The sequence below is a fragment of the Zonotrichia leucophrys genome, chromosome 2 (genome assembly GCF_028769735.1).
Source record: "Zonotrichia leucophrys gambelii isolate GWCS_2022_RI chromosome 2, RI_Zleu_2.0, whole genome shotgun sequence".
Taxonomy (NCBI): Eukaryota; Metazoa; Chordata; class Aves; order Passeriformes; family Passerellidae; genus Zonotrichia; species Zonotrichia leucophrys.
Window position 1 is genome coordinate 71,149,336 of NC_088171.1, and position 25,865 is coordinate 71,175,200.

The following is a 25,865-nucleotide window of genomic DNA, read 5'->3' on the forward strand; positions in this document are numbered from 1 at the left end:
CCCAACAAGGAACTGAAAGGATGCAAAAGGCAAATGTCCCTTGGGGAAACTGTTTTGTTTCCCACAGGGAGCAAGAACTTTTGTGCTTGAGTGGTGCCTACAACACTAAAAGGGAGACAAATGAATGCTAGAGCTGAACAAAACCAGAGAGAATAAAGAAAGTAAGCTTCTTCCTAAGGATATGTAATTGAGAACCATAGTGGCAGGCCTGCATGCTAAAAAACACCTTCCAGATACTCATTTGAGGTGCTTCAAATAATTGAGACTTTGTATAAATAGCCTTCCATTATAATCCAGAGACGATCAATAGGAACAGCCTATTGATGCAGTGGCTTCTGCATTTGAGATGGTTTGTCCTCATGTGCTGCTTATGAAAAATTTCAGTTCATTTTGTATTCACTGATTTTATTTGAGGGAGACACACACAGGCTTGATTTCATCCAATGGAAACCTGGATGCGTTGCCAGCTGCTGCTTCTGCTGCAGGACAGAGGAGACTGAGGTCTCATGGGATAACACCCAGTATTGGACACCAGGAATGACAAAGCCTCCAGGATGCTGCTGGCCACGCAGCACCAAGTTCTTCTCCCCACATCTCTACAGGGCAGTGGGGAGAGAGAACTCATCTTTCAGTCTCTGCTCCTCACACCAGCTCCAGCCCTTGCCTCTCATCCTCCCCTTCTTATAGGTGGGAGATTTGAAGGCCCATTCCCAGGCACAAGATAAAGTTTATTCACCTATAACCAGACAAAAGCACAACGGTGGGGAACTTGGTGAGAGGTTTTTCTCATCAGCTAAGGAAACAGCTCTATTAGAAAAAAAAGCAACAGCTTCCAAGCTTTTGAGGGAAAATAGAAAAGGTGGAAGAGGAGGAGTAAAAGAGTGATTTGAGGACGTGGGCAAGAGGACAGATCAACTGGGTGTCTTTTGGTCAAAATCAGAGGAGTCACCATCAAGGAAGTGCTTGTGGTAGGTGTTTGCTGTGGAAGATCTGATGTGGAAACAGATAAAATATTCTTCAAACAATTGAAGACTGGCAGTGGCAGCCTTGGCTGCACTGGTGAGATTATCCTAAGGACTGTGAAGAAGGTGAGTAGCAGAGTAAAGCCCCAGACCTTCATAAGAGCAGAGTTCATCTTGCTCAGGGAGCTGTCAGGAGCTATCCCTGAAGTCTGCCTTGGAAGCTGAAGGTGCTCAGGAGCATTGGGAGACTTTCAGACAGCATTCTCCATGCACAAGAGCAGCCCATCCACCTAAGCAGGCCCAGCAAGAACCCAGCCTGGTTAAACAGTGAGATACTGAAAGAGCTCAGATGCAAAAACAAGGAACATGAAAGTGATGGAAAAAAGGAACAGGCTTCCAAAGCAGAATATAGAAATATCACTCAGGCACGCAGAGACGCAGAGGGAAAGGTTAAAGCCCAGCCCTAGCCTGAGCTGGCAAAAGATGCCAAGAACAGCAAGAAAATATCAACATCCTGTATTGTGTGTTAGCAAGCAGGCCAAGGAAAAGGTAGGTCCACTGTTGAGTGAGGTTGGCCAGTTAATTACAAATGACATAGGGAGAACTGAAGATTTTCTTTAAGCCTTCTTTGCCTAGATCTTCATGAGGAAGGTCATGCTTCCAAGTCTCTATGGAATCAATGAGGAAGCAAGTAACAAACTGCTGACAGTGGGAAAAGTGTGATTTAGCTAAGGTATGTGCTGGCTTCTCCCAGTTGCCTTTTTCTTCTTCATGCCCAGAAATAGCTTCTAGGAGAGCCCACTCTGTAATTTTTCAAGGTACTCAAGTGAGGTTGACTCATGTGTAATTTCCCAAATGTCTTTTTTTTCTGCTTTTGTAGATGGGTGTAATATTTGCCCTTTTCCAGTTCCCCCAGACTCCACGACCTGTCAAAGATATTGCAGTGTGCCTCTGCAATGATGCTGGCAAGCCCTCCCAGCAGCTATGGATGCATTCTGCCAAGTCCCATTGACTTGTGTATGTCCCATTTGTACAGCTGGTCTCAAACACCCCTGAGCTCCTTTGCTCTCCTTGGAAACCTTTCCAACAGTTTCCTGTGAAGCTGAAATAGGAGCAATTTCATGTATGGCCATCTGCATATATTGAATAGAAATGTGAGACCACCAACAGAAACATGATGGAACAGACCTTTCAGCTTTGATGCAAGTAAAAACTGGTGCAACGCCCAGGGATCGGCCAAGTGGTGAGGCAGGCTGAGAAATGAACCAGAACAACTGTGGTAACCCTCAGCCAAAACAAAGAAACCATAAATCAACTAGCCAGAAGAAGAAGAAGAAATAAAAAAGCAGTGTTAAAACAGATCGACCGGACACTCTGGCATCCTCACCTACCGCAACAGGGTTCCTTAATGTTATGCGGTCATTGCCTTGTTCAGAAGCCAGAGAGAATTGTAATAAAGCATTTTTTCACAAAGTTCATGCTTACAAATGCTCACATTTTACAACACAACAGATGTGACAAGTCAGCTGGAGAGCCTGAAAGCAAGGCTGGACCAACACTTGCTGCAGAGACAACACAATCATCTTGGAGGCCACAACCAACTTGGATGCCTGGCAGAAGGAAAAACCAAGCAACCACATGATCGAAGAGAGAACACTGGGAAACAGGGGTATATGTTGGGGTCTGCCCAGGTGCTGCAGAAGGGAATTCTTCAGTCATGGTAGATTATTTTTACAGGGGCACTGCTGCCTAATGTGCATGTAGGTATCTGATAAAATGAGAGCACTATTAAATACCTGATAAGCACGCGACATCTTTCAGTAGGGTTCTGTTTTATGACAGACACAGGGGTGTAATTGCTCAGATACCGTCAACATGATAAAAAGGAGGAGACCTGAATGGACAAGTAGCAGTGGCATTTTAGTGGTGCTACTCCCAGGTATGCTGTAAGCCTTGCAGAGTAACTTCCAGTCTCTCTGTGAACATGTAGCAAAGTACATAGATTAACAGCCATTACTGTCTACACTGATCTTCAATTCCATATTGTGTTCCATGGGAATAAGAAGGGCTGCTCCAGTGTCCTTGTTTTCCCATGGCTATATGCAGAATTACTCCTGTCCTGCTAGGTTTGAAAGTGGCTGACTTTCTAGAACACCTAATATATTCACCAAGGATAATTCATGCAATGCCTCAAACTAAGAGACTTGTAAAAATGCATGCTGAGCAGGAGGAAACTTCAGGAATGAGTTGGAATCAGTGCCTAGTTCTCAGCAGTAAAGCATTACCACACCAGGTCTAGGAGAGCTCCTATTAGGCTCAGTGCAGGTGCAGAATATGCATTGCAGAATGCACTGTGGAAGGTAAGCACTTCCTGTTAAAACAATTCAACATACAGAAAATGTTATAAAAAGCCTAACTAGGAATGTGATTATGCTCACATTTTGCTCTTTTTTCTTTTTCTTTAAACAGGCAGAGGCATATAATAAAGTATTTCATTTTCCCTCTTTATTCAAATAAAACCTTCACCTTTTCTCAAACAGATATTTCAGATTTTTATTATCATTAATTATGTGTATTACAATAGCAGCCAGAAGCCTCCAAATCAGTGCCCAATGCACAGGTCCCTGTTGTACTAACAGATGCTAAAAACCACTCCCAGCTCCAAGCTGATGACAAATGAAATCACGAGGATAAAGAAGTCCCTTTGGGATCCTTATCTAAGGAGTCAGGCAGAGACCCAGGGAACATGCAGCATGCTAATGACTGTGATACTGTTTTTTCACTTTGGAATAGACTCTGGAGGAAGAAAAAGAACTGGGTCTGTTGGTGCATCATGTTTCCCATATGGGACTCATTTCTTCATGCTTGCTGATGATCCTAGTTTCAGTCCTTGCTCAGTAGGAACCTGAAATTCAGCAAGTGAAAAATGTGTCCTCATCGAGGGCACAATAAATTCTCATTACCTCCCTTCAAACCAGGATTTTGAGCCTGCTCTCTGGTGGCATTTACAAACCAAGGGAAGAAAGAAGCTGCAGAAAAAGACAGACCTGGGTAATTTACCCAGAGATGAGGGCAAGAATTCAGTCCTGCCTGCCCTGTAAATGGGGCTGGTTGGATGTTTTCCAGCAGGACTGATGTCCTGCAGAATGCTTTCCAGAAAAAAGCAACTGAAAAAATTAAGATGAAGCAGGAAAATATTTATGCCACCTTTCCTGAAGGTGATGGTGGTTCTGCTTCCTTGCCCCTATTGTACCAGTGCCAAGGGGATACAGAACTATTCCAGAAGACACTAGAAATAGGTTGTAAAAGATCCAGCAGGAAAGACAAAAGAATCCCACAGACAAGAGAGCCTCAGTTACACACCTTCAGAGAGGCAGAGGTAGCTTGGGCCATCACTGAATGGGACACTCTACCTGCCTGTCTGAGTCTAGGCTAGGGTGATCTAGTTCTTCGAAGGCCAGAGAGGTGGAAGTGAGATTGGCTGTTCATCTGCCCTTTTTGCCAGTCACCCGAGAGAGAGTCTTGCACATTTGTACTGAACTTTACATCCCAGATATAGAAACAATGCAGAATTATTCTCCTGAGAGGTGAAGGTGGCAAAGCCCATCCTTTTGTTTTATGCATGAGCAGCTCTTTGTGACACAGTGATCACCTTGTCAGCTTTGTAGGTACTCTTTCCCCACAGAGCAGTACTACTGCAAACAGCAGCTATGCAGTGAACCCCTCAACTTTAAAAACTTCCCGGGAAGAAGCCCTCCCAACCAGAGACCTTTTCCAACAGGGAAGCCAAAGCTACACTAGGTAAGAAATCCCTTTGCTGTCTGGCAGGAAACAGGAAACAGAGCACTTGCCCTCCTCAGGGCTCCAGCTGCAGATAGATGCCTGCATCACTTGCACCTGCAGGAGAATGTCAGAAAATTATCCCTTGTCAGGAAATCCTTAAAAATGTTTCTTTTTCTTTTGGGAGTTCCTTGAGACTCTGCTCCCTTCATCTTTCTCTCCACAGTGGCTCCTGGAGAAGGCTGAAGGATATTGGACATGAAACAAAGCCAGCTGAGTAGCCAAGACTCCCTTCTAAAAACAACTAATATTGCTCTTTAATGCAAAACCTTTAGTCCCATTGCTCATCAGCTGTCAGTTCGACAGAGGCTACACTCTGACTTCAGCTCACACAGGCCAAGTTCTGGAAATAGCTTCATGCTACCTAAGTAAATCTTTGCCTATTAATGAAAATAGCAAAGGGAATGACAAAATTGTTTGGGCACATAAAAGAACAGGTGTTTGACCCTGACCGAATTCTCCATCTTCGTAACTCCTGGAAACATCCACAGCTGGTTGTCACAGACCCTTTTTCCTTTATCTCTTTCTGCTAGCAGCTCTTTGTCTTAAATTATAGTGATGTTATTCCTGCAGCAGTGTAGCAGGCACACATCACTCTCATCTCCAGAGGTTTGAACTCCTCTGGAGAGGTGCAATAATGCAGAGGTGAATCAGGGTCACTATAAATGCTCTTTGCTCGAGATTAATCTGATATGCTTTTAAGGCTTATCAGCTGTATTTTGCATGTTATCATCCCCTTGTGGCAGCATTACACACACCTATTTATACCCACAAGTCAATAAGGGGCAGCCCAGGACCTTGGCTCTGGCGCTGATTTGGGACTGGAGTGTCTGCTTCCTTGGGGAAAGATGGAAAGAGATGATGCCACCTGCCACATCACCACAGGGAGGCAAAGGCTGCAGCAGCAGCATGGCTTCCTTCCACCTCCAAGACCCAGCAAAATGGGTACAGCTTACTTGCAAAAAAGAAACCCTGAGGCACAGCTCAGGGGCTCCATGAGTCCGGTCCTTGGCCACACCGCCCTCTCTCCAGAGGCATCCTGCCCACCTGGCCAGCAGTGCTCTCCTCCTCACAGAGTCCCCAGGTCGACAGATACCAGCTCCCTTCTGCCATTTGCCAGGGAGAGGTGGCAGGGAATGGGGGGCAGGCAGGGAGCCCATGTCCCTGTAGGGAAGAGGAGAAAGCCCTGCTGCTGCTTCAACAGGGGCAGCGTGCCCGGCTTCCCACGCGTGCCCATCCTCATCGGCCTCCACCCAGAGCACCACCACCACCACCATGTGCGCCATGAGGGTCCTTCCAGCTGTAAAATTTCCCAGGAGACACCAGAGGCAGCAACAGTCTCCCAGTGTGTTGCGACACCCAGGATTTTGGCAGCACGGCAGCAGCCCCACACCCCATCGGGGGCTGTGTGCCGGTGCCCTGGCCCGCAGCAAGGACACCGTGTCCCCTCAGTTCAACACCTTCTCCGAGAAGTGTCCCAGCTTCCCCTCCTCCTGCACGGGCTGGGAGGCTTGGCCACCGCAGGAGGGGCCCCACTCCTGGGCCAGGGCTCCACCAGGCCACCGTGGTCCCCCGCTGCCCGGGGCCGGGCGGGCGCCCTGCAGCTCCGCACACTTCTCCTTGTAGTGCTGGGCGTTGCCGGCGAAGGTCTCGCAGCGGCTGAGGTTCTCCTCCTGCACCGGGCTGCCCACGTGGTCCTCGCTCAGCCCCGAGGAGGCCGCCGTCCCCTCCTGAGAGTTCTGGCTAAGGTACACAACGATGATGTCGCCCTTGAAATTCATTACTTGTCCACTTGAAATAAAGGTGGAGTTACTGTTTCCAGTCACATTTCCTGAGGAAGGACGGGGGAGAAAAGAAGACACACATGATTAATATCTTCCCCTCACAAGGTGGACGCTTAGTACAGTGAACTTAATCTGCTGTGGTGGCTTTGTCCTCGTTCCATTATTTTTTCCCCTGTGACATGAGGATGCTCTCATAATCAATGCCTTCCACTGGACCTTTTCATTATTTCCATTTTCATCTCCTCAGGACAAAGTCTGTCATATGCAAGGAGCCTGTCTGGAAGGGTTGGAAACATTTTCCCTCTGAGCTGTGATCTGGGAAGCCAGAGACAGGGTGACAATCTCGTGTCCCCTGTGCTATCTGATGCACAAAGCTGTGTCCAATCTGCCTCTGCCTGCAGTTTGTGAGAAAATGCTAATTATTTCTGATTATGAGATTAATTTTTTCCTAGAGTCCCAGAAATCACACTGTTTACCAAAGAGGCAATAAACTCCCAATCAATCCTACCATTTGGGCTAGGTAGCAGGCTTACTGAAGAAATACTGAAAGACTTAACATCAGATCACACAGTCCCACAGCATCCAAAAAACACAGAGCTTATACAGTTATGTTATATAGTCCAGATGCCCCATGAAGCTACACTCTGACACTTATCTAGTCTCTGCAAAGATTTAGCTGGATATAGACTGATGCCATTGAAGAGACAGACTCTATATTGTAGCAACTTTAACAGAGTTATGGTTTCAGTCAGTCTGCCTGAGGTTAGAGATTTTTCAGTACAAATGCAATCTTTCTGCTATTCAAGGACTGGGCTGCTGACCTAAGTGACAGCAGGACCAGGCTCTGGGAATTAATAAACTTTCCTCAGAGCAGAGAGAAAAAAACTGAGAACAAACTTCCAACATCAAACTAACAAGCTTGCTGAAGTTTGAAAACGAAACAAACTGAAGAAACCAACAAAAATTTCCTAGCCTGTCAACACCCTTTCTAAGAAATGTTTTCTCTGCTGAGCTTCACTTCATCATTACTTGCAGACCGATCCAACTCCTTTTAGATATTTTGTGTTTTCTTCATTACATTCCTCAACACCCGAGACATTCCCATTTTCCTTGCAGATAAACACAGCCCAGCCCAGAGGAATGCTGTTTTTCCAGTGGCCACAGGTGCTGTTTGCACACCAGCACTGGGCACTGGTATCCAGCTGTGTGGAGTCAGGATCTGTGCCTGCTCAGAGCTGAGTCTGGGCACCACTCAAGTGTCTCTCTAATAGGCCCCCCTAAGCAATCTTATTTATTTCACCTAAACCACTGCATTGCTAGCTCTTTGCTTTCTTCCCACGTGCTGTTGATTAACATGAGATGTCCATAAGGGTTTTCTCTGCGGGAGTTTTTCCCTGCTGGTTCTTTCCCCTGTGTTTCATTCAGTGTGGCTGTTTGCCATGAATAAAAGTCTTGGGCATAATGGCAGTACAAAAATAACTGTTTGTCTTTAAACAGATTGCCTGTCACTTGCAAAAGGTGCTGTGAATAAAGTTACCAGTGCTCAGCATGAGATCAAAAATTTAGCAATATATGTGACAGTGGGAAGGGAAAAAAAAAGGCAGATAAACACATTTTAAATGTTTAGCTGAATGTGGCTGGCAAACCTTCTGTGCTTTCTGAAGACATCATGCTGAAACAAAAGGATATTTAAGGCCTAAAAACACAGAAAATGGACACAAGAGCTTCCTACACTGTGCAAAAGTGCTTCCAACCTGAAAATTATAAAGGACACATCCAGAATGAAGGCATTGTCCTCTGCAGTGTTTCAGCCTTTTGATCTCTTCAGACTATCTGATATTAATTACAAAGACAGATTAATTTTTGTGGTAATTGTCCACTAAGAACTGGAAAAAGGCAGGCAAATCATTTTCTCTGAGACATTTAATGGCCTCTAGGTGGTGAGAACTGTTTGTCACTGCCAAACCAGGCTGGTTTGGGATCTGGAAGTGAAATGTTTTGCAAAACCAGTCCCAATTATGAGTCAGCTAGGTTTTCCTGCACTCGTGTTACGCTGCAGCTCTGCACAGGATTTGAGGTGGGCCTGAACTGATCCTTCATGCTCTGACTGCCTCCAGGCTCGTGAGAAGAACTTGTGAGCAGCTTTGAAGAACTGCTTGAAGGCTTACCTCCATCTCCAGTGGTGAGCCCTGCAAGGGGCACCTGTCCAGAGGTCCACTTTGGTCCTCTAGGATTGTTTCACAGGAGGCACAGAGTTTACCAGTTCTGTTGTCACTCTGAGTGTTAGTGAACCAAGACCAAAACTTCATGGAATTTACCATGGTCTTTTTCTTCCCATTTTTCACCCACCCTTTTTTGTACCATTCTGTTTTAGCATAACTGTGTGCAAAGCCTGGTGGCTCCAGTTGCTTTGAAAAGCTTTACAGAAAGTTATTTTACGTGCACACTTATTCCATCTGGGTATTTCACAAGGCCTAGCAAAATGACAGACGCTGATCACCCACACGTGCAGCCCTGGTGCTGCTTCAGTGAGGAACCTGTGGCTAAGCCTTGTCCTGGTCTTTGTGCAACCAGGCCCTGCCAGGAGAGCACGGCCATTCTGTGGGCAGAAAAATTACTCTGCCAACAAGCCAGGTTACCCACAGATAACTAACCCACGTTCTGATATTGCCCACAGCTCTGTCGGTATCTTCCTGTAGTCATGCATAAAAACTGGCAAATTAGGAACACAGTATCTGTGTTTCAGGTTTCACCAGATGGCACTATAGCATGTACATATCCAAAGGCACAGACACAGATGAAATCCCATATAAAGAGTTGTGCTGCAGATCTAAGATGTCACTTGCTAGCACAGCGCTTATATCCAAGCTCTCCCGTTTGCTTTATTGTTCCTTAATATTTTCTCTTTCTCTTTGTGTCATATTAAGAAAGAAAAGCAGTACCAAATATAACTTGGCTTTCAGTTGCACCTCAAGAGTCCAACAATAACATAAAAGATAATCTGTCTTCTCTTTACTCCTGCTGCATTTTGTATAGACCAGCCAGTGAAACTGCGTCAAGATTTCAGGAAACTGAAGCCCAGAAAGTTTCTGCTCTTCAGAAGATGAATGCTACACACTTTCAGATTCCCATATGGAATGCATGTTGAGAGAGGAAGGGCCTTCAAGTGTGTTGTTTTGGGGCTTTGGCAGACTGACAAGAATGTCTGTAAGAAATTTTAAGGCACGACATGGTTTTAAGGAAGGCCAACAGCTTACAACTGCTGTGGGTATTACAGTAATACTTGGATGTCCCACTCAACACTAAGGTCTCATTATGCTTGGCAGTACACTGATATAAATAAAAATAGACCATCCAACTTTATGAGATTATAATCTAAAATGACTAATAACATATGACAGGCAGATTGCAGACTTTTGTTCTGAAAAAACGTCTGGGGAAGGAAGGTTGCATCCAGAGAAGATGTGTAACTTCCCTTCTGCTGGTTTTGCTTCAGTGCTTTTCTTCCCTTTCATCTGACAATTTTGCTATATTAACTCAATTAATAAATTGGCAGACAATTAGTAAAGTAATCAGTGTTTCAGAGTTGTTCAGGGAACAAAGCATATGTACATGGAGAAACAGTGTCTTCTGTATGAAACCATTTTATGTGAATGCTTATATCCCAGCAAATAAAAACAAAGCGAAAGAGCCATAAGCAGAAAATGTAGATAATCTCTTAGACCCAGTCACAGCCACCAGCTAACAGCTCCAGCTGGAGTTTCACTGAGCACTGTATAAATGTAACTGGACTTAAATCTAATGGCAAAAATATATGTGCACACTGGTGAATGAAAAGCATCTGCCTGAGCACTGTGCATCCTTCCTTAGCTCAACCTCTGTGTCCCTTCACTGTGTTCTGCTACCAGAACTGCCTGGCCCCTGCAGTGACAGCCAGAAGGTGGGTTCTGCATTGCTGGTTAGATCAGGGTGGGACAATGGTCCCCTGCTGGGCTCATTCTTCTTGCAGAACTCAATACAAACCAAACAGCCTTACAGTTTCAGATTTTTTTTCAGACTACCTTCAGGGCAACTAAGTGAAAAAGAATAATTTTCTTCTCCTAAATCAGATCCTCTGAATACTGCTGAGCTAGCAAAGAGGACAATCCTATACAAGTGTGTATGGGTGAAGCCTAATGTGCTTACCAGATGCTGGAGGGAGGTCTGAAGTGCTGCTCTGTGTCCCTGAAGTGCTGCTCTGTGTCCCTGAAGTGCTTCCATTTGTGTTCTGGTACTTCACGTTAGTACTGTCTGAAGGTGCATCTTCCATACCAAGATTGTTTCCTAGAGTGCTCTGACCAGCAGAGAGAAAATTCAAACCACAGGTGCACTGGGCACAGGAACCAGTTTCTGGGGAGGTGGAGGTGCTGTCAGCTGCAGCACGACAGGGTTTGTAACACTTTTGGGGAGATTCTCTGTACAAAATGCCACACCTCACACAGATCTTCTTTGAGTCACAGTTTGTTGCAAAATTATCTGTGTCTTTGTTGCCTGTTTCCTTCGGGCAACTGTGGGCATGTTGGCAAGATTTCTGTAGAAGCTGGTCCGTGGCAACGTGTGCCCCATCTGTGTTGGAGGGAGGGTGAAAGCCTGGAGAGACTGATACGTCCTCTGTGCTCCCAATACCTGAAAAGTACTGGTTCAAGCTGTCGTTCTCCCCTGCCTCCATTGGTTGTGAAAATGATGACACAGTTTTACTTGCAGTCTGACTTAGCAAAGATAAATAATCAGTGTTATTGAGGTCCTTATCCATGTACTCATCTTCCGTGGGAACTGGTGGGAATTGGTAATCATCAGTCTCGGTTACTACAGAAAAGTCTCCTGTCTCGCAAGGCTCTGTGCTGGGGCTCTCATTCCTGCAAGCAGTGTGACCAGAGGTGCAGCACGATTTTCCAGGGACAGGAGAGCCCGAGGGGACCAGGAGACATGTGCCTTCAGCAGTCTGGGGGACAGGAGCATTTGTGATGTTCACAGAAACAAGTGCATCTCTGGGGAGTTCCTGAAAGAAATTAAAAGTAAAAACGTCTTTAACAAATAGATCAACATGGAATTGTTTTTTAGACAAAGAAGGAAAAGGCAGGTCCTTCCTCTGTGTGGAGCTGCTGAGGTTGAGCAGTGCTGCTATATTTGAGTCTTGATGGGCAATTCTACTCTGCTGTGAAACTGTGACTGGTGATGCTGGGCTCAGCAGGTGCTGAGAATGGAATCTGGTGGCCTGGGGAGCAATAACATTCCATCCTGTGAGACAACTATTCCTAGCTTTTTCTTCGAGGCCACTCAAGAAGAGTTAATAAACCTAGAAGAGTTGCTGGATTCTGCTGTTCCTTATGGACCCTTAGTAAGACCCACTGCTTATTAGGTTTTGGAAACACTTCCATGTGTCTGAAGGGCTATTGATCTGTGAAGGCCCTACTGGAGGCTGAATTTTTAATGTCAGCAATGACTGAAGAAAGAACCTGGACTGATTCAGAAGTTCTGAGACAAGCTAGAAGAAAAGACAAGCAAGGTTGTATAAACCTGAAAGGTTAGGACAAAAAAATGCAAAGGCCCATGACATCCTGTTGTCACAGGAACTGACAAAGTAAAGCTACATTTTTGGTGGCAGCTTCAAAAACAGGGTTGGGAAATACTTCAGGGGTTTTCTTCAGTTTGTACAAGCTGTGCTTTAAAGATGGGTGTTTGGGAACTGATACCTTTAATTTCTAGCATCTGTTCAGATCTTCCAGGATAGAAAAGAGTGTAAGTGCTGCCAGCCACTAATTGCTGTTGATTCACTCCTCTGTCCCAGAGGACCTGAGCAGCTGCCAAGACAGGAGGTTGCATGAAGACTTATGAGACAAAAGAGGAACTGCCTGCTTAGAAAGGTGGGGTTTTTTTGGTATGTTTTGTTTTTCTTTTAAGCTATGAAATTGGAGCCTTTCAACAGCTAAGCTCATCACAGCTCCTAGAAGGAGTGGTGGGACATCTGGGACACCTCAGTCCACATCCATGGTGTTAAGCAGGCTGTGCACATGAACTTGAAGCAGTGCTACTATCTGTTTCAAGCATGGAGCTGGTGTTCTTCCAGAGCAAAAGCTCTTATTTTTTTCATATTGGAATGCACAAGTAGGATTTCTTCCTCCCTAGAATTAAGAAGTCAAACAGTTTCTTTAGCTGATGGCTCTGTATTTAATCCCTTGCATGCCTGACATTTTTGGCATGACCCAAATCCAAATTTCTTCCCTGTGAGTACTCTGGTATGTAACAAGGGGCAAACTCAGCTGAAGTTTTTCCTGCACTTAGGATTTAGAAAGGCTCCCTCCCAGGCAGTCTCAGGTGTTCAGCAACCAGTGGGTTCATGATTAACCTTTTCACCATAAATATTAAATAATCGCAAGACCTTTATCTCTGTTAAAACTGGGTAAAACCAGAGAGCAGGTTCAGAAGCTATTTGTGAATGGTGATTTCACATGCCTCACATTTACAGAAAACCAGACTGAAAAAGCCAAAGTTGTGAGCAATTTTTGAGGAACTCAAAATTTGTTTTCTAGCCAAAGATTACCATGGAGTCTGCTTCAGAAGGGGTGTCAGGAATGCCACGAGGAAAACAAAAAACAAAGAGAAAATGCTACCATCATTGACTTTACCTTTGTTCCTTTTATTTGGCTGCACACTTCATTAGCCCAGTTCTGTAGATCTGCTGTAGGGAAAACAAAAGAGTAGCTGTAACATATAGCAGGCACTTAAGTTAACCACAGACCTAAACACCCACAGTCATTCACAACCCACAATATCATATTAAATAAAACCAGCAAGCCTGTTTTTACTGCCTGCTCAAGTGTCCCAGCATCGGTCTAGCTGAGGATTCATTGTAACTGGAACAGGGATGTATTTCTGTGGAACAAATGTTTCCAAACTCCCAAAATAGACCACGGTTAAACTGTGTTCCACATCAAATGGGGTTTCTTTCCTGGTCATATGTCACACCAAGCTATGACTGGCCCAACAACGACCTGCTCACAGCAGAAATGCTCTATTTCAAGAGAAGTCACATGGATGGCCCAAAGGCCCTTCCCAGACAGGAGTGAGAAGCCTGGAGAGAAGAGGGTAAACCACTGAAACCACAGGATGGCAGCCTCAAATATAGCATATGCTACTTAATCAGGGTATGCTTAATGGGGAAATGAATTCCAATTTCTTTGGAGCAACTCCCAAAGAAAAGCTTTAAGTCCAACATGCTTTAGGGCAACAACTGAAGCAATCCTTGGTTCCTGTTTATAAATTCAGGAGATTTTGAAGGGCTCAAGCCCCATGTACATTTGAAGTTTACGATGGTTTTGCATGGCTGAAGAGAGATGAGCTGTGCAGCTCCCAGCAATGACTCTGCTGCCCTGATGTTGATTTACCACCAGTACCCACAGCAAGCAGGAAGGGCTTCTTCCTGAGCCTGCAATTCTCCCAGGCCGGGTGAGCAGGATTCCCCATGCAAAAGCAATGAGGGGCAAATGCTGCTCTGTCACTGCAGAGCAGCAGGGCAATAAAAGAGCCAAAGAAATTGCATTCCCCCCCTAACCTGCTCTGCATCGCAAGTACTTGGTTTGCAAGAGAGTCACCATTTCCTCCAGCCCATCCCAGAAATTCCAGATTTAGCACAACCCATGTTTAGTGTGGCAGAGGCAGCCTATTTCTAAAACATGGGCTGAAATATACTTTACAAGAAGTGAGTTCTGTCTTCCTTTCCACTGCTCCCAAAACTTTTCATAAATTGCTAGCACTTGGAAAAGGAAATGATGGAAAAAGCTTTCCATGTTTAGGGGAAAAAAAATTAAGAACCAACAGAACAATACCTCTGCATGTCCTTCACTAAAGAGACCCAGGGCTTAACATAGAGTGGAAGAATATGAAGGTATTTCTATTCTATTAATAATAAACTCAGTATCCCACTTTTATCCAGTATGCCTTTGGCTAGAATTTTTCTATTTTTCTACTTTAACTGTTCATACTATTGCCTTCTAGTATTTCTTCAATACCTCATCAGAACTTCAGTCTTCAGCTAAAAACATCATCTCCATCATATCCTCAAATACACATCAGTCTTGAAATCCATATTTTAACATGTCCAGATGCAGGATTTTGGGTGGGAGGGAAAAGTAAGGTGAAGAAGACAGGACTTCTGTCTGTCCCTGCTTCCCTTCAGCCTAGGGGCCAGCTGTTCCAGGTGCTGCAGAGCAGCCAGACTGCTATGAAAGCCCCCAGCACCAGCCCTCCTCCTTCCAACCACACTCATGTCTGCCCTGAGGATGGTCACTCCATGGGTCAAGGGTAATACACTGTGAATTACTGCCTGCCTAGAGGAAAGGAATTTTTGGCCTGGCTTTGCGCTAGATAAAGCACATGCATATGGACAGACATAGGGATGGCACAGAACTTCCAGTGTAATTCCTGAGCTTCTTAATCTGTTGGTTACCCATGAAATCAGAGCACACAGAGAGCCACAGTTGTCACTCCCATGAACACCATTAGCTATGATGTACCTGTCAGCTTTTTCCCCTTCTTCTTGTAGTATACAATGAAGACGACAATGCCAATTAGTGTCACAAAAAACAAGACGACAATCAACACGTACAAGATCCTGTTTGTTCCTGCAGGGTGTAAAAGAGATAGTGCCATCAACACAGCCTGCACTCAGCAGAAAGACAATCCTTGCTCATTTTACCTGCTCTTCTGCAGGAGAGGGTTGTTTTTCCTTCCTATTTGATCTTTAGTTTCTATAATAAAGAACAGTAACTCTAGCACTCATGCAGTTCTGTGACAAGCAGCCACACTGATGGTACCTGGTACCAAGACACTTCCATAAAAACCAGAATCTTGGTGCTACAGAACAATGTTGTCTGGTCAGGCTTCTCTCAATGTTCCCTTGCAAGCTGCCAGCAGGCCACTGGGGTAAGCTTGATCTCACTCAGGGGACAGAGGACACACACTTCATGGAGATACAGGTGGAGAAATTTGTCTTTTATCTTATGATGGATCGCTGTGTGTCAGGCAAGCAACCTCCTTGGTACCATATCCACACTGAAGAAGGAAATGGACAGTGGGCAAGAAGGGATACCTGAGGGGGATCAGGCTGAGACTGTATCCATTGCTATAAAATAAGCAAGGAGAGGAGCTGCTAGTCTTTATACAGGTAATGTGTGTATGGAAAGCACATAAAAATGAACAAGCTGTAAATGTGATGGAGTCATGGGTATAACATGGCTATAACAGCAATGCTGCCGTGCAGTTTTAGTGGCAGGTGTCAAACTCAGCTTAATAGTGGACACAGGCCCTAGAGCTACCAAGCATGAAACAATTTTTAAAGATGGGATTTTCTGTCCAAGAGCACTGTCTTGGTCTACAGCTGCTTTCCCTAGAGTCACCCACAATGAGAATGGATTTAAGTCAGCCCAAACCTCTAATAATCACATCCCTCCTCCTCCCTGCTACTTTCCAATGAACAACCCCTATGAGGACACAAACCATCTTCTGATGGCTCAAGCATCTTCCGTTCTTTACAAACTGCATCAGACTTGTCAGTCCCAGGCACAATTTCTTCCATTCCTAGAGCTGTACAGCTAAAATAGAAAGACAAAGAAGTTAAGTTCTCTCAAGGAGGCTTTTTGTGTCTCCTACACTTATGCAGAGCAGTACTTTCTGTTGTAAAACATAACATTTCTCCACCCCTAAGAACCTCAGATACTTTATTTTTGGCTCAGCAGTCCTGTTGTCACTGCTCTCTCTTGTTCTCCTCTAAGGAGAATTCAAGTTTCAGCCTGACAATGCCTTCATCACTGCACAGCCAATGCTGATGCTCCATGTGCTCTACAGGCAGTCTGGACCACCCCACTGAGAAATGCTTTTGCCCAAGCTTCTCCCTGCCTTCTGGCTGGTGTGCTCCATTTACAACACCCAAGGACTTACTTGGTCCAGGATTTACACTCGTCAGTGGATGAAGAGACCTTTGAGAAGTAGCCTCTGGGACACGGTACACACATTGTGTCCCTGTCTTGTTGCACTGTGTGTAGGAAAGAAAAATGTCATAGCTGAGTTTCTGTGGGCTCCTTCCAAGCGAGAGGAAGGTGACTATGCTTCCCATCCTCCCGCTCCACTCTCCTCCCTCAATCCCCCTAAAAGCTTTCATAAAGAGTGGGGTCTTAGGTTGTATTAGGGCAGCAATCACAGCCTCATGTAAACCCCAGAAAGTCTCACCTGAGCACTTCTTTACATGATCAAAATGAGAAATGACCAGGAGCCATTTGTGTTATTTACTGAAAAATAACACACAGCTGTTACACCCTTCCCCTTCTATTTATTCCCTCATGATGATGCTGTGCCACAGACAGTGACACTGACTGGTATTGTCACTTCCATGAAGCCACAGTAAACAAAATGCTGCATCAGGATTTGTTAGGCTGGAGAAAAAAACAGCAACTGTCCTCCAGACACATGAAGCATTTCTTCCTCCATTTCTCTATTATTTGCTGCTTTTCTGGGGTTCCTTATGCCTGGTGCAGCTGTTCCCAGTGTTCACTCTGAACTTAACTCTGTTTTCCACCCACAAAACACCTGCATCTGGTTTTATCTTTAAATTAAATGTCTGTAATAAACCTTTGCACTACTAGCCATCTAAAACAGAATACATGAGCTACCTGAAAAGTGCTAATCAGTTTTAACTTGTTTGTAACATTAAAAAGTGGCAAAGCAAAGTCATTGCACAAAACCCAGATTGCAAATCTGACCTCAGGAACAACCCCCAAAAGAGTGCTTCTCTGAATACAGGAGCAACGCATGACCTAGTGACTCACAGTCAGACACCTCAGCAAACATCAGAAATGTACTGGACACCTTGCAACTACTGCCATGTCCACGTGATATCTTGCAGAAGTCACTTGATCCAAGACACTATTTAAACTACAGAGGCAGGAGCCATCAAAATGTGAATAGTCCAGGAGGATTACATGCAGTAGTAACAACAACTCAGACATGCAGCTTCTGTTGTCACCTGAGAGTCTAAAGGACCCTCTCTAATGTCACAAGCCACATGATGCTGGCCTCATCCAGCAGGCCTGAGCTGGACATTTCACTTTGTACATCCCCTTTCTGTATCTTACCAGGAGGCTTGACTCCGAGTCCGGGAGCACACATGGTATTTCTCTGGCAGCAGTCGCAGTCCTCGTTCCAGTGGTAGCCCATCGTACAAGCACACTGCCGCTGGAACGTGCTGTTCCCTGGGTTCACTTCTCTCAAGGCCTTTCCTAAAAGAGAAAGCAGATGAGAGGAAAAATCTCTCTGATAACAAGCCTCAAGTTTCTGAACCTCCCGTTCTACCTACTTGCTTTGCTTGAATGGCAGATGCAAAGCCACTCATGTTAGAGGAAATGGTGTCTTTCCGGAAGCACGGGAGACCCTTGATCGGCACGGGGCTCCTCACCCACTGCACTTCTAAACAATACATTTCCTTGTGGCTTGTGTAGAAAATAAACACAGCATTTGCAAGGGTGAGACAAACACATTAGGGGAAGTGAATGCAGAGTGTGCTGGGCAAAAGGACAACTTCTAAAATCAGCTCACAGGGGTGAATGGCCCCGGTGAAGATAATCACTATCAGCAGCACTGAGACTGCAGTCATGGTGCTCTGCTGTCTGGGGACCTCCCTCTCTGCCAGGCTCTTCTGCAAGCTCAGCCTTTGGTGTTGGCCACCTGAACACAGCAACTTCCCTAGATCCACTTTCCCATCTCCATGCTTCACTAATTTGGATTAAAGGGTTCTGCAGTATCAACAGCTCACCTTGATCACATATTTTATGTAGTAAGCATTTATCTTCTTCATTCCAGACATCCATATACTCGTTTGGGCCACATGGCTGGCACACGCTATCAGAAGTAGCAGTGCATCTAGCAGACAAATACTTCCCTGTGATTGAGAAAAGAACAAGTAGGTCACCTGGAAGCTGTAGAGCAGCTGTGTAAGGAGGTTAGAGAAAGGTAAGAGATTGGGTGCTAACACTGCTATGGACAATCATTTCTTCCTGCACCTTTTTAGTTCGTCAATCTGGTCCCCATTCAGTGTGGCACTGAAACATCTGTGAAGTGGGCAGCCTGGGAGCACAAGAATTGAGCTCCTGTCTGTCTCCCACAGTGGTTAGGTGCTATCCCAACAAAACAGCTGCCGTGGCTTTTGCTGAGGCCAGCAGCACCACTCCTGCCCTAGGAAGGCACTTGAGACCAGGCAGCTGCAAGGCACGTGCCAATCCACCAGCAGCCAGGAGAGCTGGCTGCCTCACCCTCAGAGCAGCTGCTGAGGAGCCTCTCACCCCACAGTGCTCACATACCTGGCTCACACTTCCTGCAGCACCGTCCCAAGTACTCATAGTGTTGCTCGCTCTCACACGGCGGAGTGATTTGTAGTGACAGCTGGAGCAGGGAAGGAAAGAGAGGACATGATGAGAACCAATACACTTGGAGAGCTCCAGCCCTACCCAGTCCCAGCACTGGCAGAGAGAAGGAAGATGTTCTGTTTCTATCTCTTGTGGACAGCCAAGCAATAAAACTTACCCAACACTTGTGATTTCAAAGGTGCTTTGTAAGCATGCTAAGAGTATGTACTTGATGATGTACACACAGGAACTTTTAATAGAGCCAGGTGACAAATAAATAATCCATCTGGCAATTTGTCATGAACTTTTGGCCTGCTACATAACCTTTTCTTACAGTACTCTTTTATTTAAAATCTACGACTTTAAAACAATTGTAAAGGCAAAAAAAGGCATAGTGATACCTCTGTAGTCTCTTCCACAGAAATTACCTCAGATCAAGACCTGGGAAACTGCCAGTTTTAATGCAGAGCATTAAGCAAACAAGCAAAGTGAATGATTTATATTCCTGAAAAAGAAGAAGTTCCCAGCTTCCCACTAGGATACAAAATGCTCTTGCCTAGTCCATGAAATACCGAGTTTAAATTCTGCAGCTTTTTATGGCTCCCAGTGTGTCCTGCAGAGGTGGAACTGAGGCAGCCATCTAGAAAGGTGATGCAATTATCCAACAGCTCTTTGTGTCTCAAAAAACCCAAACCAAAACCAACACAAATCTACACAAAGCACTCCCTCTCCCCCTCACCATCTAAAGTGGGTACATGACAGGGAATCTGCAAAGTGGGCAGCAGAGTTGCCTCTGGCCCTCATAGGCCTTTGCATTCCCTGCCAGCTCTCAGCACCCTGTGCACACAGTGGTCCCCCCCAGAGCCCAGGCTTGAGGGCATGGCTTGTGCTGGGGATCCTGGCCAGCTGAGCATTGTGCCCAGCCCTTCACTGACCCTGCTTTGGCAGCTCAGAGTCCTCAAGGCAAACCCAACACCTCACAGTTGTTGATCTTGAAATTAGATAAGGTGATTCAAAATCAAGCCCATAGCAAGGAATTCTTTACTCTTGGATACAGCCCTGAAAACTGCATTAACTTGGACAAAGCTGGAATAAAGCTTCTTCTGCTGGTTAAAGGGAGCTTTTGCCATCTAATAGCACATGACAACCCTAGGCCTGCTGGTGCTGCTTCCCATTCCTCTACTTAGCATTATCCCCTTGTTGCCTCCAAATCTTTACATCTTCTCCTCTCTCCTTTTCTAGTTTAAGCAATAGCAATCCCTTAAAAAATGTTTCCCCTAAGCACCTTGCTCTCTTCTAATGCTGGGAAAGGTCTTGTATATTTAAGATGACCAAAAAAGATTGAATTTTTTTTAGAACACCACCCTCTGGCTTGCAGTTTGAGCCATGGGTTGGTTCATGACTTGTGTTTATCAAAACTGCACTAGCTGTGTCTGGAACAGAAAAAGTAGCACAAGTCAGAGGTCTTGAGCTCTTGTATTTTTGCAGGCTATAAACAATTTACAGCCTTTTTTTTTTATCATCACAACAATCCCGGGTCAAATTAAGAGTCTAGTCTTGTGTTGTCTCATTGTTTCCTTGTTTGTCTCTTTGCACTCATTAGCAGTACCTTTCCTGCGATTAGATAATGCCTTTTTGGAACAAACACTGCATTCCCTGTTTACACAGCACCTCCAAGGAGGGGCACAGGATAACAGGCAGCACTGGTGAGAGAAGAAGCAATCTAGGAAAAGGAGAGTTGGGCCAGGCTGGCAGCTGAACAGTGACACAGCTCAGTGACCCCTACACTTGAAAGAGCTCGTTTTCTGTAATGCACCTCAGGCTAAAACACTGAGATGGCCAGCAAAGGGCTGAGGTGATGATGTGGAACCAAGCACAAAGAATGTCTTGAGCAATTGATGTTCTACTCAGCCATCCACAAAGGTAACAATCGTGGTGAGACCAAAAGCAGTCTCAGCCACTTGCTTTTTGTTACAGAATATCCTCTTCTTCCTCGTTTGCCCCTGTTTAATAGTTCCTCTTTAGAGAAAAAGACAAAAAAAATTACTGAAGTGTCAAACAAGGGCAAAGTCATCCTTTTTGCGGAAGAATATGCAAATCTGCTAAGGAGCATTCAGCTAAAGGGTCTGGAGTAATTTCTGAGAATCACAACTCAGCCTGAGGAGAAGCAGCACGGCCCTGGAACCAAGGTGAAGGGAGCAGGCTAATTGCTCAGCCACCTGTTGGACATCATTTGCTACCACCAGGCTTTACAACACAGTGAGGGCTACTGTTATGGAATTGGTCACAGCTGCATTAACCTGTGCTCTGTGTCAATGAGCAGCCTCTTCTGTGTCTGTGTCCTTCCCCTTTTCACACAAACCAAGGCATTCATAAAGCTGAATACTCCCTCTTTTGATTTGTGCCCAATGGTCCAAGGACAAGGCTCTCATGGGGCTAACTCCCAGGTGAAGGTGAGGGATTCTAGCCTGGTATGGACTGGTTGGATCTGCCAAGAATGAAAGCTGGGGCAAGAGTGGACAGGAAGGGAAATCAAAGCAACCTGGAATTTTCTTATGAGGGGATCCAAACTTTTTGCTAACACAGCTCTGTTAGACGTGAAGCTATCCCATGTTAATCCCTCTGCCAGGCAGATGTGTCTGTCTCAAGCTGTACATTAACTTCCTTTGGAGGATGAGAAGTACTTGTGCTGCTGGTAGCACGATGACCTGATGCTTCACCACCACCAGCACATTCCTGCCAATGTGTCCTTCTGAGACAGGGAAGTGCAATTCATTTGTAGATGAGGAACTTGTACCAGGAGGCCATCTGGCTTTACAGAGGTGACAGGAAACCAAACCAAGTCTCCCAAGGCTCAAGTCTGCTCCGTTACCCATGGAACATCCTTCCTCTCCTCGGATGCTGGCCTGTGGGTCAGAGTGATTTGGACATCACCAAGCTCTTATCTAGAGAGAGAAAGTGCCAACTTCCTCTGAAGTGCTTAAATGAGATTACACCCAGTCTGCTCGTTCCTTTAATGGTCTCACTATTGATGAAGCTGCTCATTAAATCCCACCACCACGTGTAAATACGTGCTTCAGAGAGCTCTAGGTATCCTGTGTAAATTTAATTTGTCATTTTGAAAGTGTGCAAAGCACCCAGATTTCCACCAGCTCCTAAAAAACCAGGCAGCTTTCCTGTTTGATCAATATTACTTCAGAACAAGTATATCTGACAGGGGAAGAAGCCAGGGGGAAAAAGACAAACCTCCTCCAGGCTTGGTAGATCCAGTTTGGTAAAGCACACCAACACCTGCTTACCTTTAAGCACATGATTACCACAATGGACTTCTTTGGAAAAACAGGCATGCTTGCATCAAGGTTTGCAGAAAGATTGTGTTTTGGTGTTGAGCTACAGGGAGACTTTTCAGCTTTGGGTTTTTGTCTTACTTATTTGTTGAAAAGGATACTAAGCAAGAGTGTGCATGCGCTTTTAGGGCTGGAGAACATCGACGACAGCACTACAAAGCAACACTGTGTTACTCACACCTTAAAAAACACACACACAGGTGCTTCTGAAGGGGAGAACCAGCAGCATTCAGACTCCTGTCCTCAGGCTTAACGAAATATTTATTCTTTGTGTCCTTGAGCAATCAGAGGGAAGCAGAAGCTGTGTGTCATGGATGCTAAAACTACTCTTCTCGCTCTTCACATTTCAGAAAAGATAGAGTTGCATGGGCCTCTTTCCTTGAAAAGAAAAAATCTGGAAGAACAAGGTCGGGGGTTTCCACAATCTTTTTCCCATGACACTTTTGAACAAGAACCTGAGGCCTCAGTGAGGATTGCTCATTAGCAATAATCTCAGTTTTGCACAAATTGAGATGTAAAGAGACACGTCAAGGGATAGCTGTCTTTTAAGATGACACCTTCTTGACCAGTGTAGTTGTTTCTGGAGAGTATTCAAGTCATCTGTCATCATTTCACTGATCAAAGCACATTTTTTTCTCCATTTATTATTACAGCATCAAAGTACCTATGGGAAAGACAACTTTGGTCTGTCCTGCCTTGCACACGCCACTTCTTCTTTATACTTTGGAGTCCAGGTTTATTCAAGCCACTTGCTTTGAGGTCCTTAGACTTGCCTGCTACAAAACGGAGAAAAATCTGTAGAATTGGGGCTTTATGAGCCTTTGTCAACAGGAGTGAGCTTTGAGAAGTTTCCTGAACTGAAGTAGCCCCTGCAAGCACAGTTAAGAGGGCCTCTGCAGTCATCTTCAAATATGAGCCACTGCCTCTCCCCTCACAGGTACCAGCTGTGCCCACAGCCTTCCAGGCTCCTACCTGTTTTGGGTCAGCAGTACAGTTAACCAGACTCCAGATTTCTTCAGCCCATTGCCAGTTTCAGAGGCTTGCCTAAAAAATTATCTAAGAGCGAAAACAGAATCTGGTTCTTGAGGGGTGCTGGTGTGGCTGGTGCTCCCAGGCACGCTGTTGAGGCACATAATAGTAATAACTCTGGAAAATTTTACAGTTGTGTAAGGGGTGTACAAGGGGAAAGAGGAGTCCTGTGTTAAAGACTTAATCATAATCACATTGCATGCAACAGTTCCTTCATGGACAGCCTTCACTGTGGATAAAAATTAAATCAAAGCAGCACCCAAGTCACAGCTTTGCAATTCCAGTTATTTGCTTGCAGGCCTGTAATTCATCACAAAAATCTTAGATTGTGAATGAAATGCTTTTGGTGATGTCAACTTTCCAGTGACCAGTAAACCACATCACAGAACTACCACCACGTGGTAAAATAGAGCCGGGAAATGGCAACAGCTTAAACTAAATATTATTTCACTTTTAAAAATAGGTCCTTAAAACCCTGCTACAGCCTGAATGCCTGAAGAGGCCAGAAAGAACGTAAGGGATAAAATCAATAATGAGGAGGTGAAGAGAAAACCGTAACGTGCGGCCAGGACTTGGGCAAATGGTGGCAGAAGTTCTGTCCTGCCCATTCCCCATGTCCCTCTGTTCCAGCATGCAGCAAACACCTGAGCAACTGGTGCTGCCCCACTGGTGGGAAGGAGCATTCCTCAATCTCAAACCCACCAGAGCTATTTCTGGCCAGCAGCTACGCAAAGGAGAAGTGCCCCACTGACGGCTCCCACGGTGGGGTGGGGGCAGGCAGACAGGAACCTCAGGTATATCAGATAGATCAGATGGGAGACAATGGGGGTGAGAGACAGCAGGGCTGAAACAGGGACTGACTGAGGCTGTGAATCAGCCAGCCTGCTTCCATGGACTTGCCATCACGTGCACAACATTTGTCATTCAGAGACAAAGTCACCTCCACACGCAGACACAGGGGCACACTTAACATTTTCACTGCCTGGGCAGTCAGCAGTGCCTGCACATTTTCTGCACTTTGCTGCAAAACCTTGTGCTTTAACCTACGGGCACCCACAGCTGCAGCAATTCAAAGACTAACAGCTACTAGGCAGAATACTCTGAAGGTGAATCAGAGACGAGAACTCCAACGCTAACCAAACCAAAATATTTACCAAAAAGGCTTGACAGCAAGACCAACAGTCCATAACAAGCAGAAATAAAGGCTGCAGAATAATGGCATTATCAAAGCTAATACCTAGGTGTGCTTGTGGTAAGGCCTGCAGAGGCAAATCTCTTCTAGATTGCACAGGTGCGAGAGCAGCGCTCCAAAGGAAAGTTTAGTAGCCTTCCCACTCCAGGTACTGTCTCAATGACTCATCATGAGTAACTCTACACCCTACACCCATTCATGCTTAATTAAAAAAAAAAATTAAAAACCCCAAACAGTACAGCTACAATGATTTAGGGGGAGCACGTTCCTCTTGCATTTTAGTTCAGCAGATCATTTCTCTATGCTTCATCAGCTGAAGATGAATTTTAATGAAGAAATGACCATGACAGATTTCTTGGGCAGGATGCCAGATTAGGTGTCCAATGTGGACTTTCCATGCTTAAAATCTGTATATTTATGTACCCTTCCAGTACACCCTCAGAGTGGAATATAACATGGTAATCTCTTACTGTGTGAGGCGAAATCCCACAATCCCAGCTGAGCTGCTGGGCAGAATGAGAAAGTCTGTAGTAGAAGAGAGCTTGCACCACCTGATGCTCTGCTCTGGCTTCCTTCTCCTGGATTTTACCATTGTCCATGGGACAACTGCTGCATGCTCTGCAGGCAGGAACATGAAGGGCAGGGCTGGGAATGATGGCTGTCTGGGGGGATGCATGTAACACCCACAGCTCATTCTGCTTCCGTGTGACTTAGAGGGGGGACTGCATGACTGTATCTGCACCTTCTCCGTTGTGAAGGAACTGCTGCCTTTATTAAAGAGCTCAGGACTGGGCTGAGGATTGATTAACTCACTCTTTAGGTGTCAATCACAAGGAACCAGCTCTGCCGGTGGCTGCGGCCAGTAATGTCTATGGAAATATTCCTCCCTGATTGGAAGAGGCCCTGGCTGCTTTCCATAAGCAGCCTGTTTTACAACATGTGGTATTGCAGGGGAGAGCTTTTCTTCCTGTGAGATCAGATTCAAGGAACCATCTCATCCTTGCTCCCAAACAATGCAAAGTTACTGGAGCATATGCTGCTCCTAAGGCAAAACTCTTCGCTGTGGCAAAATAATGCACTCAAAATAGATTTTCTTGTGTGCTACATAAGCAATTTTAGGACTTCATATGAACCTAGTTGCGCATTTTTCCCTATCTGTATTTCTGCATTCCAGATTAATGGGTTGCCTAACAAAACTTCACAGTATTTTTATTTCCATACAACATTCTTTTCTTTTCCCTCCCCTTTGACCACTGACTAAATATATTCTGTGTCCATCT

At 45.2% G+C, this 25,865-nt stretch overlaps 1 protein-coding gene across 2 annotated transcripts in view; it reads right to left on the reverse strand.

The window, feature by feature from the left end:
- Nucleotides 1-3,445: 3,445 nt before the first annotated feature.
- Nucleotides 3,446-25,865, reverse strand: part of TNFRSF11A (TNF receptor superfamily member 11a) — a 28,131-nt gene continuing 5,711 nt past the window's right edge. Inside the window, exons 2-10 of one of the 2 annotated variants that reach the window (XM_064705423.1) lie at nt 18,973-19,054; nt 18,429-18,554; nt 17,752-17,895; nt 16,562-16,655; nt 16,121-16,215; nt 15,139-15,246; nt 13,252-13,304; nt 10,772-11,624; nt 3,446-6,633 (exon numbers count right to left, since the gene is read on the reverse strand). In XM_064705423.1, the coding sequence (XP_064561493.1) occupies nt 6,251-6,633; nt 10,772-11,624; nt 13,252-13,304; nt 15,139-15,246; nt 16,121-16,215; nt 16,562-16,655; nt 17,752-17,895; nt 18,429-18,554; nt 18,973-19,054 (1,938 nt within the window). In that variant the 3' untranslated portion in view covers nt 3,446-6,250. The remainder of the gene's footprint in view (nt 6,634-10,771; nt 11,625-13,251; nt 13,305-15,138; nt 15,247-16,120; nt 16,216-16,561; nt 16,656-17,751; nt 17,896-18,428; nt 18,555-18,972; nt 19,055-25,865) is intronic. The other variant, XM_064705424.1, reaches the window with a different exon arrangement.